Source organism: Schistocerca gregaria, chromosome 8, assembly GCF_023897955.1.
Source record: "Schistocerca gregaria isolate iqSchGreg1 chromosome 8, iqSchGreg1.2, whole genome shotgun sequence".
Taxonomy (NCBI): Eukaryota; Metazoa; Arthropoda; class Insecta; order Orthoptera; family Acrididae; genus Schistocerca; species Schistocerca gregaria.
The window spans coordinates 235,106,887-235,119,623 of NC_064927.1; the positions used below are offsets into that span (position 1 = coordinate 235,106,887).

The window sequence follows — 12,737 nt, forward strand, 5'->3', positions numbered from 1 at the left end:
ACTTGAGATGCAAAAAATTCCCTTTCCTTCTCCGTTCTGAAGAATGTGTGCTTCTGAACCCCCAAGAGTGTGTCAGTGCGTCAAATGAGAAAGCTGTGTGCAACATTTTTCAATTAATTTTATGTACATAAAAACAATTACACTTGTTGCTGGTTTCTGGGCAGACTAGCTTGTATTTTGGGATTAGATTACATTAACCTTTGTTCTCTGTGCTGCAAGATTTTATTTAAATGTGATAAAGTAAATAATTAATTAAATCGATGTGCTGCAGATATAATTTTGGTTGTGTACATAAACCAGCAGTGCCTCTTTACAGGTCGGAGGTAGAGAAATAGTGGTCTAGAAATGCCCTGCTCCCATTTCTTACTCCTTGCTTGGTCTGTGGCACTTTTGTGACAAATAGTGCATTTTTTTACTTGCATGGTGATGTCTTCAACATTATTTAACAAATACTCTGTTTATTTACAACTGAAACAGAGTACAGTAAGTAAAGTAAATCGTAACCTGTCTTTGCTGAATCAAAGTCCACTGGAGCCAAAACAGAACATCGTAGTTTAACTAGAAAGTCATTCTTCTAAGTCATTGTACACAATTAACAAAGGCTTCCAAAGCAGCAGTCTGGTAGAAGCCAACTTCAATAGGAGGTCTTTGTGAGGTGAAGTAATAGTGCTGCTAGATGATGTGAAGTGGAATGGCTGATGTGGCCCCCTAAGTATGGGGCACATCGTATAATTACACACTCTTGTGTATATGTTGTGAGTGGCTTCTACCACATGCCGCGTAGTCTTGTGAGAACTGCCTAGTGCTCACCTCACCTTAGGCCGCCAATTGTGGGATCATCTCATCGGAGTTGGAGGACCCTGGGTGACCATTAGGCAAGGACACAAAACATGATGTGTGTCTCTTTGCGTGATGCATGATGCTCAGACTGGAATCTAGAAGTAAGCTGTGTAGTATGTTTTGCAAACTTATACAGAATAATGAAAGCGGTAGCTTCAATAATGTAGAAGTGACCACCTAAAATCTTAACTCTTTTTGGCACGTAGCACATTTCATATTTGTGTTGTGCTGTCTGAGTAGAAATTTATGAACTGTAGTATTAAGAATTAAGTTACTTATGTCACTTGATCCCTCCTATCCCACCCCATCTTTTTCCCAAACCCAAATTTAACATTTAACACTGTTAATAAGCAATCATAGTAGGATCACTTTATTGTCTTATGGGGAAGTTTCTTCAAGTTTATCAGAAAAAAAATCTGCAGTGAAAGACAAATAAGGGTAGACCGCCATCTAACATAATAAATTACAGCTGAATTACTTGCAGTTAAATTATCAGTACTTTAGGATTAAACAAGAAATAGGGAAAATAATCAGTTTTGGAATATATAATATAAGTAGATACATAAAAAATGTACTCACTAAATGGCGTCAGGGGAAAACACAAACATTGACATGGGGGGGAAAAAAAATCACAGGACCGAGGAGGAGTTGTGCAACATAAACGAAAATTGGTAGGCATGTTTCTACAACCAAAATATGATATCTGTCCAAATTTTACTGGCATTAGTTGTACGACTATGAGGATGCAAATCAGGTTTATTTTAAATACAAGCTGTAATACCTGTGAACTTAAGTTACCTTTGAGATTGGATAGGGTGATCTGATTTTAGTCATGGATGTCATTATGAACCCTTTATCAATACTTCATTGAATTTGTATTAGGTCATGTCATAGGGCTACAAGAAGCTGGATGTTCCATCTGCAAGACTGCTGAAAGAGTTAGCAGGAATTTAGCCACTATACAAGATTGCTGGCAGTGGTGGTCACAAGTATATATGGTTGCACGAAGGAGGTCTCTAAATGGCCACGTGTCACTGTTGAGGGGGAAGACCTTTGTGTTCAGCGAATGACTTTGGCTCATTGTACTGCAACTGCAGCAGCAATTTCAGCAGCAGTCTGCACCACAGTGACACAATGTTTGAAATCGGTTACGCAAGGACAGCTCTGAGCCAGGTGCCCTGTAGCATGCATTCCACTGACCCCAAACCACCACCATTTGCGAGAGCTCATTGGAGGGCGTGGTGGAGGTCTGTTCTATTGTTTGAAGAAAGCTGGTTTTGTCTCACTGCCAGGGATGGCCATGTGTTATTTAGAAAGAGGCCTGCAGAGGGCCTGCAACCAAACTATCCGTGTGCTAGACAAACCGAACCAACACCTGGAGCTATGGTCAGGGGTACAATTTTATATGACAGCAGGGGCACTCTTGTTGTTATCCCACACACCCTTACTGCAAATTTGAATGTCAATCTGATTATTCACGTTGTTGTGCTGCCATTCATGAACAGCATTTCAAGGGGTGTTTTCCAACATTATAACTCTCATTGATATACTACAGCTGTTGTAGCTCAACATGCTCTACAGTGTGTCGACATGTTCCCTTGGCCTGCTTGATCACAAGAACTGTCTGCAATCGAGCACACATGTGACACCATTGGTTGAGAACAGCAGTGTCATCCACAACCAGCATTAACCATCTCCTTATCGAACAACCAAGTGCAACAGTTGTGGAACTCCACAAACTGACATCTGACACCTGTACAATATGATGCTGGCATTCACACCAGTTGTTAATGTACCAGCATCTCACATTTGCAATGACTTATCTCTCTTACATTAACTTGCTGTCTCTCATTGTTAATCACTTAAATATATTACTTAGACAATGTGAAAGCAGCCATGTCATGTGCCAGCTCTGCTGCAATCATTGCACACCTTTTTATGTTGGTATAACTGCCAACCAGATATCCACTAGGATGAATGGTCACTGCCAAGCTGTGGTCAAAAGCAACCTGTGGCATGACGTGCAGGTAAACATAACAGGCTTGATTTCAATGTCTGCTTCACTACCCAAGACATCTAGATCCTTCCCTTTAACACCAGTTTTTTTGAACTGCATAGATGGGAATTATCCTTACATCACATTCTCCACTCCCATAATTACATACTGTCCCCACACCCTCCACTCGACAGTTTCCCCCTCCTATGTCCTATCATCTCCTCCCCATTCTTGTCTCCCACCCTGTTCATTTGCAGTCCTCCACCAATGCATCTACCATTCTTTCCCCACTCCTCTCATTGTTTGTTCCTCTCTCTCTCTCTCTCTCTCTCTCTCTCCCTCCCCCCCTCCCGTACACTACTATCCCTATCCCTCTCCCTTCCACACCCCATCTAGATTGCTGCTTGCATTCCGGCCCAAGATGCTGGAGTTGGCGGTCACTTGTGCCATTTTTTGATTACTTAGACAAATGTAATCCCGAAATATCATTACTCTTATATTAATTGTTTTTTGATATTGTGATTTTTTCCATCAGTAAACAAAAGTTGAAGAAGTGTGCAAGCTTTTGAAGCCAGTTGCACCTCCTCCTGATAGCATAATTGAAGGTGGAGGAATAGGGATAAAGAAAAGAATTGATTAAGTGTAGGAAATGGCGAGAGTAATGGAAAAGTTGCCCAGAAACTCGGGTCAGGGGAGAGTTACCAGATGGGATGAGAAGTGAAGATTGATTTTTGGGAACTGAAAACCTGTGACCATATAAGTGGAAGATGGGTAAAACGCATGTTAGAGGTTACTGACAAAACATAATGCTATAGTTAATAAGATTAGAAAGCAACTGCATTATACATGGTAGAAATGGGGAGGAGATAGACAGGTTAGAAAATAAAAGATACAGAACACTAAAAGGGAGTGAAGAAAGGAATTGTTACTGGGAAGAAATGATGAGGCCGAAAAAATCAACATTAACTAAAGCCATGTGAGGTGTGAGAACAGAGGACATGTTGTAACGCCCGTTCCCACCTGTGGAGTTCTGAGGAACTGGTGTGAGGGAAGAATCCAGATGGCACATGTGGTGAAACAGCCACTGAGGTCACAACTGTCACATTGTAGAGCACACTTTACAACAGGATATTGTGTGTTTCTGGTCTGTGCCCATTCATCCTAATTGATAACATGGTGGTAGTCACACCAAGTTTATTGTAAACATGTTTGTCACACTGATAGTTTATGTGCAACTGCTGTTTGTTTTTTCAGCCAGTGTCTGGTGCAGTGGAGAGATTTGAACATTTGGTGGACTATGTAGTTAGACTGGAGGCATGGGAAGGTGATGTTCTACCTGCTCTACGTGATTACAATGGCTTACTTCACCTTCGTAAGCTTCCAGCCATCAACACACTTGCTCCACATATACCTGAAAGCCTGGACCTTGCCTTCCGTTTACGGCGTAAGAAGTTTGTGATACAGGTAACTCTCAAAATTTCTGACACTTTTCAGTTTAGTCATTCTTAGGTTTCTATCCTTTCTGCCCTCCCTGGAAAGTGAGTGGGGGCAATTTTGTAGTGGCTAGAAAAGACTGAGAGGCAGTAGCTAGTTGTGAATTGCTGTCAGTTTATAATGCATCCTCAGATGATGCAGACTAAAGTGCGCCACATGGTAAAGACACAGGTAGGGGTTCAAACAGTAGTAGCACAAATTTCTTAAATCCTAGTGAATATCTGACCCAGCACATAAATAAGAGATTGTATTCTCTGCATGTATTTCTATCTGCTTTTCATTCTGCAATAAACTTGAGAGCTTCAAGGCAACAAAATCATGTATGACTCATATCAACAGGTGAGGTATTTAATATCCTGTATTTGGCAGTAATATGACATCTAGATTCATGACAATAAAATATTATTCATTCTGTGAGGTAAAGGGCTGAACTTATATTGAAGTAGAGAAAAGTGATTAATTTTGGGCACACAGAGTATGAATCACAATTATTTTATGTTGTGACAGGTGTTTCATACAAGGTATCAAGTGAAATTTGTGACTGGATTGAGGAATTTTTGGTAGGGTGGGCATAGCATGTTATCTTGGATGGAGAGTCATCTTCAGACAGAGAAGAAATTTCACATGTGCCCCAGAGAAGTGATTCAGGGCTGGTGCTGTTCATATTGTATATCAAGGACCCTGCAGACAGTATTAATAGTAAGCTCAGGCTTTTTGTAGATGTTGCAGTTGTCTTTTGTGAAGTATTGTCTCAAAGAAGCTGCATAGATATTCAGTCAGACCCTGATAAGATTTCCAAATGGTGCAAAGATTGGCAACTTGCTTTAAATGTTCAGAAATGTGATATAGTGCATTTCACAAAATGAAAAAATGTAATATCCTATGACTATAATGTCAATGAGTCACTATTGGAATTGGCCAGCTCATACAAATACATGGATGTAAAGCATTGTAGAGGTATGAAGTAGAATGATCACATGGCTCAGTTGTGGGTCAAGCAGGTTGCATACTTCGGTTTATAGGCAGAATACTGGGGAAGTGCAATCAGTCCTACAAAGGAGGTCGCATACTTATCAGTCATGTGAGTGGTTCCAACAGGGAATAGGGGATATTGAACATACACACAGAAGGGCAGCACAAATGTTAACAGGTCTATTTGATCCATGGCAAAGTGTCACACAGAGATTGAAGAAACTGAACTGGACGACTCTTGAAGATAAACATAAAGTATCCCAAGAAAGTCTGTTAACAGTGTTTCAAGAATTGGCTTTAAATGATGACTCTAGGAATATATTACAACCCCCTATGTATCATTCATACAGGGATTTTGAGGACAAGATTTTCAGTCACTCATTCTACCCACACTCCATATTTGAAGAGAAGAGGAAGAAACCCTAATAACTGGTACAGTGGGCTATACCATCTATCATGCATGTCACAGTGATTTGCAGAGTACAGATGTTGATGTAGATGTGTAAGATACAACACAGTAAACGATAGAAATTTTGTCATCCATTGTATTACCACAATAATAACAATTTTAACATTACACACATTATTATATTATTGCTATCATTGTAATACCTTCGTTTATGTAACCACCTATAACAACATTTTTGTTTTGGTTAATTTATCACCAATTGAAATTCATTCAAAGATGATGATATTTTTAAGGAATCACATTCTCCATTTTGATTTGTTGAAGTATAGACACCTAAACACAAACATATTTGAACTTACCCTGAAGATGGTACCAGTGAAAGACATGTTGAAACTGCTACCACAGTGTAAACATTGGGAAAGTAATGAATATTCTTCTGAATGATTGGCGACTAAGTATAAAATAGCTGATGTCATAGATACATAAACAAAAGATTCCGTTACATTATACGTGAAAAATTTATCTTAAGAAAATATTGTGCCAGAAGGATGCTGAAGTTCTTGAGTGTAAACTTAAGGCAAATGCAAATATGACTTTCTTAGTAATGTTTGGACCATAAAAAAAAGAACCTGTTTTGTGTTCGGCTTGTTGCTGTGGATGAACTTATCAATCATTTCACACTATAAATGAAACAGGAATAAAATCAAATAAATGGGTGGAAACTTGGGGGGGGGGGGGGGGGGTCAGCAAGAAGAAAGGCAAAGTTGATTTCATCTGCCAGAAATATGATGGCGAATATTTTTTGGTATGAAAATTGTATTCATCTTATTGAAACTCATTAATATGTTTAATGCTATACAAGGCATATGAATCGGTTTGAAGAAAAAATACATTAGATGATCTCTAATTGAACAAAGGAAGAAACAATATTTCACTTTTATTTGTCCTCATACAGTGTTGAAAGTAAAACATAACTGACTTACAGCTGAAAGAAGGAAGCAAAATGTGAGCGCAAAAAAGTAAATAAAGTGAACATGAGGTGTTCCAGCAAAATTGAAAATTGTGTTAATACTCCACATGCTATCAAATATTCAACAGTAACAGATATGTGCAAGGGATCTGAATATGTGTTGTGTGGTAGTTTGTGATAGGCATACAACAAGTGTCTTTGAGGTTTTGCTTCTGTGTTCAGCAATTTCCACAAGGGATTATTGCAGGTTATTCCCAGGTTCCAGCAAGACAAAGCCACAGTGAATCTCTAATGTTTGTATAAACCTTAAGTTATATGTCAATTTTACTTTTTTTTTTAATTGAAATGTTCTAGTTTGATTTATCATCTTACTTTTTGTTTATATTCCATAAACATAGCATTTAAAAATTTGACTGATAGGGAATTAGACCAGTCATAATACTATATATTGTGTTCCCATGCATTTGATGCAATAAGAGCAGTAAATCAGAGAAAATTAGGGATACATTTGGGGAAGTGGTGAGAGAGACTAAGTGAAATAGTGACAACTGCTTCTGTATCTTGTTGTTTGAGGATTTCCCAATATGACAACTGCTTGAAAAATTATTGGATGTAATGTCAGGTTGTATTATCTTAGTTGTGCAATGTAGCTGTCCTGCCTTTGGACCAAGTGAGGAGGTGCAGTGGTTAGCATACTGCACTTGCGCATTCGGTAGGAGGATGGTTGAAACCCACATCGGACCATCCTGATTTAGATTTTCCGTTATTTCCCTAAATCACTTCATTCAAATTTTGGGATGGTTCCTTTGAAAGGGCATGGAAAACTTACTTTGCCATCCTTTCCTAATTCGATGGAACCAGTGTTATCTAACAGAATTTGTTTGCCTGCAGCCAACGATTTTTAAGTACTGCCAGTGCTGGTTTCCATGTTTCAATGAACTGAACACTTGTGTCATTGTTAATTACATTGTTAGCTGTATACATTTCAGCTGCTTCTGAAATGAAGGACTCCCAGTACATTGAGATGGACATGTGGATTTTGGTCTCTGTAGTTCATACCATGTTCCATATCTAGACTGTTTTAGTAACAGAAAATTTTTCTGGCTGAACTAGTCTTGTGTGATATCTGTTTTCATCACATCTTTCTTTAACAGTGCGACACTTCTGGCCCATGTATGATTTTCAACACAGATACAAGATCTCTTAAATTCCTGGTCTCTTTAGACCTTGGTTATCTTTTGCAGAATCCAGCATTGTTTGCACTTGAGACATATTAGAGAAGACACATTTCATGGAGAGTCTGCTGATCTTGAAGATAAGACATTGAGAGCAGCCCAAATAAACAGAGAATTCAACTATGAAGGTTTTCCTGCCTTTTCTGGGCATTGTGTCCTTCAAGATCAGCAGGCTCATCAGGAAACTCTAAATAAAATGCATTTTCTGTCATCCAACTTGAATATAATGATGCTAGTTTCGGTAAAATAGTACCTAGGTCTAACAAGGGGAACCTGTCATACACTTAGGCAGTACAATTGAAACTTGGCAGGGTGAAAGTAAAGAGATGCTTATTTTTGCTTACGTGCCAAAACTCAATAGTTTCTGAGCAAATTATGGTCCAAGTTTTGATGCTACTTCATTAGTCACGTACCATGTATGCACATGAATTGGTTGTACGCCAATTGGGCAAACCTTCGGTTTAGAGGTAGCGTCCTTCAGTAGATATCAAGGGGTCTTAGGTTCGAAACCAGCCAATAATTTTGGGAGTTGGAGGCCCTTAAAAAAGCATTAGATAGGCTTGGGACACAGGGCACAAAAATTTAAATATATGGTTCTAGCTACTGTACTAACAACACACTTGGAGAGCACTGATGAAGATGCATCAAAACTTTGGCCATCATTTTCTCAAAAAATGATGAGTGTTGGCATCTAAGCCAACATTGGTGTTGAATCAGTATACAGGGTGTTACAAAAAGGTATGGCCAAACTGTCAGGAAACATTCATCACACTAAAATAAAGAAAAGATGTTATGTGGACATGTGTCCGGAAACGCTTAATTTCCGTGTTAGAGCTCATTTTAGTTTGATCAGTATGTACTGTACTTCCTCGAGTCACCGCCAGTTGGCCCAATTGAAGAAAGGTAATGTAGACTTCGGTGCTTGTGTTGACATGCGACTCATTGCTCTACAGTACTAGCATCAAGCACATCAGTACGTAGCATCAACAGGTTAGTGTTCATCATGAACGTGGTTTTGCAGTCAGTGCAATGTTTACAGATGCGGAGTTGGCAGATGCCCATTTGATGTATGGATTAGCACGAGGCAATAGCCGTGGCGCGTTATGTTTGTATCGAGACAGATTTCCAGAACGAAGGTGTCCTGACAGGAAGACGTTTGAAACAATTGATCGGCATATTAGTAAGCACAGAACATTCCAGCCCATGACTTGCGACTGGGGAAGACCTAGAACGACGAGGACACCTGTGGACAAGGCATTTCTTCGTGCAGTTGATGATAACCCTAATGTCAGCGTCAGAGAAGTTTCTGCTGTACAAGGTAATGTTGACCACGTCACTGTATGGAGAGTGCTACAGGAGAACCAATTGTTTCTGTACCATGTACAGCATGTGCAGGCACTATCAGCAGCTGATTGGCCTCCATGGGTACACATCTGTGAATGGTTAATCCAACAATGTGTCAATCCTCATTTCAGTGCAAATGTTCTCTTTACAGATGAGGCTTCATTCCAACGTGATCAAATTGTAAATTTTCACAATCAACATGTGTTGGCTGACGAGAATCCACACGTAATTGTGCAATCATGTTGTCAACACAGATTGTCTGTGAACGTTTGGGCAGGCATTGTTGGTGATGTCTTGATTGGGCCTCATGTTCTTCCACCTACGCTCAATGGAGCACGTTATCATGATTTCATACGGAATACTCTACCTGTGCTGCTAGAACATGTGCCTTTACAAGTACGACACAACATGTGGTTCATGCACGATGGAGCTCCTGCACATTTCAGTCAAAGTGTTCGTACGCTTCTCAACAACAGATTCGGTGACCAATGGATTGGTAGAGGCGGACCGATTCCATGGCCTCCACGTTCTCCTGACCTCAACCCTCTTGACTTTCACTTATGGGGGCATTTGAAAGCTCTTGTCTGCGCAACCCCGGTACCAAATGTAGAGACTCTTCATGCTCGTATTGTGGATGGCTGTGATACAATACGCCATTCTCCAGGACTGCATCAGCACATCAGGGATTCCATGCGACGGAGGGTGGCTGCATGTATCCTCGCTAACAGAGGAGATTTTGAACATTTCCTGTAACAAAGTGTTTGAAGTCACACTGGTACGTTCTGTTGCTGTGTGTTTCCATTCCATCATTAATATGATTTGAAGAGAAGTAATAAAATGAGCTCTTAACATGGAAAGGAAGCGTTTCCAGACACATGTCCACATAACATATTTTCTCTCTTTGTGTGTGAGGAATGTTTCTTGAAAGTTTGGCCATACCTTTTTGTAACGCCCTGTATGACCTAAGGGGGATCCTCTTGTAAGAAGACCAAGAATATAAGAGATCCTGTGTTATTGTGGAAAATCATACATTGCCCAGACATGTTACACTGTTAACGACAGATACGATGAACCCAGACGTCTCACAGAACTAGCTCAACCACAAAAATTTCCTGTTGTTGAACACTGTCCTGATACAGAACGTGATATGAATAGACCATGATTGGCCTCCATGTTCTGGGACTTTGTCATTAAAGAACCAGTTGAAATACCTATAGCTAATAATTTAATTATCAGGGACAGATGTTTTCAACTCGGAAAAATATGGGAACAGCATTGGTGGCACTAAGGAATCATTGGCCGTAGGGAAATGAACTCTTGAAGGAAGGACATCTAGGCCACATACATGTGGTGGGGCGCATGGATTGCTGCAGAATTTTTCCAAGCCACACATGTAGAGTTTGCAGCTTGCTTCTCTGACAGGAGGCTTTGAATGAAAATGTCCTCTTCCGTGAAGTTGTACCCTCATCTCTCGGCACATCTGCATTCTGGGCAACCAGTGTATAAATAGATGAACCACAACAGCTGGCCAGAGTTACAACTGCAGATGAGTAACTGCTTTCTGGAAATATTGTGGAATTGTAGACAGTACAATCCGATGCTTTCCTGACGACATTTCATGTACTTCAATGTTATTTACAGTGCACTTACAAAGATATTACTATAGTACAATGAAACGGTAATGGAGTCCTACTTCCCTTTGCAGAAACTACACCTTCCACCAGAACTCCAAGAGTCAACTGAGAGAGAGCAAGATGAACTAATAGATCCTTCAGGGAGCAGGTTGCCATGTGGGAAAGCCTTAGACTTCTGATGTGGTGAGTAATTTTTCCATTTCATAAGATGTTGTCAGGGCAGATAAATTGCTTTTAAAGTGATATTTATTTGTCTGCGTTTAACAAGAGTTTATTGGTGCTTTGTGGGTAAGTGTCAGATTACAAATCGAAAGATTTGTAGTTCAAACACAGTTAATCACATAATTTTCAGTTGTCTTCACCTTTAATAAAGATATATATTTGTGAAAGGTACCAAACTGCATTCTGATTTTCATTCCATGTTAAACTGTCAGTCCTCATATAATATCAATCCAAAAGCTGAAGCAAGTCAAGAACATACTAACTTCTTCCAATATGATCACACATTTAAAAGCACTGTGGTGTTAAAATCAACTTCTGATCACACTAGCCAACAGTGAAAATGTAACTGGGATGAAATAAATGTTGTTTACTATATTGGCCACACTGGTAATGAAAATGCCAATGAAAACTCGAATTAGCTCTTGTTTCCAAGTCTCGAATTAGCTCTTGTTTCCATGTTAAAGGGGGGTGCATTTAACCATAATCACATTGATTCGTTGTCAATCCCTTCGAAATCTCTCTTATGGTAGACAGAGTGATGAAGTTTCAGACAGCAGTAGATGTGTGTATTTTGTTGCTATTTATAAAGTGAACATGACAGTAGAGCAAAAGAGAGACAAAATACGTGAGAGATTCTTAGTGTTTTGGAAACAAGCCATTTTTGCAGAACAAAAAGAGAAAATGTGGAAGATAAAAGAAGCAGGTTGTAATAAGGAAGGTGCTCTTATCCATGTGGTAAAGAAGGAGAACATAAACAAATTCAATCAAAATTAATAGAGGGGTACAATGAGAGATTGTCATTCTCCATGGCAGCTACTAGAGTGCTGTGACAACGAAGGGATGCTGAAAGAGAAATACTGGATGAGGTAACAAAGTTACTTTTATCCATTTTTAGTTTTTAATGTAATATGGACAACCCTAAGACACTATGAATGCTTTAATTTATTGACAGAACATTTTCAAACAAGTTTGTACTGGTGACTGATCTGTATACATTTATTACTTAAATCATTTTAGTTGCTGACACATTGAAGCAACTTTTTTTACTCAATTAATGTACTTGAAATGGGGAATCTAGTGATATAATGAGTGTCAAGTTTGTAGTGAAACATGTTACAAAATACAAGGGAGATCTGCTGGATGTGAAGGCCAAGGCTGGCATCAATGTAAATTTTCACCTAATGGGGCTGAAAATGCTGGCATCCAGACATCTTGTGAGGCATAACAAGATTCGTTGAGGAATGTTATGTATCACACAAATCAGCTGTACGTCTCTTTCAATATTGCTGAACAAATTCCCTTCATTGAGTTTTTATGGTTTATTTGACTAGTAGTCTTTTGGTGCACTGGAATGGTGAGAGACAATCAATTGGGCTTTACACACGTGCACTCAATACTGATCACGGACATCTATCACTGATTGAGCTCTGCAGTTCTTTTTTTTCTGAGGAAGGCTTTGGGCTGATGCCTGCATGTGTATCATTCTTTTTGTTACACCTGTCTGCAACTCAGCAGGTCATATTTACAGTGAGTAGCAATCTATCTTATTCCTATATTGTTGTTATTCCAACCTGGAGTTTCCGTTATTTGATTGTGGAAAGTTAGATGTTTGTGTTAAATG

The 12,737-nt window shown here is 39.3% G+C and overlaps 1 protein-coding gene across 2 annotated transcripts in view; it reads left to right on the forward strand.

Annotated features, from left to right (window-relative positions):
* The window catches only part of LOC126284665 (elongator complex protein 4-like), a 50,893-nt gene that overhangs the window by 21,991 nt on the left and 16,165 nt on the right, over positions 1 to 12,737 (forward strand). For both annotated transcript variants that reach the window (XR_007551521.1, XM_049983768.1), the window contains exons 6-7: positions 4,091 to 4,300; positions 10,966 to 11,077. Coding sequence is in view for 1 of the 2 variants with exons in the window: in XM_049983768.1 (XP_049839725.1) it covers positions 4,091 to 4,300; positions 10,966 to 11,073 (318 nt within the window). In the remaining variant the exon portion in view is untranslated. The remainder of the gene's footprint in view (positions 1 to 4,090; positions 4,301 to 10,965; positions 11,078 to 12,737) is intronic.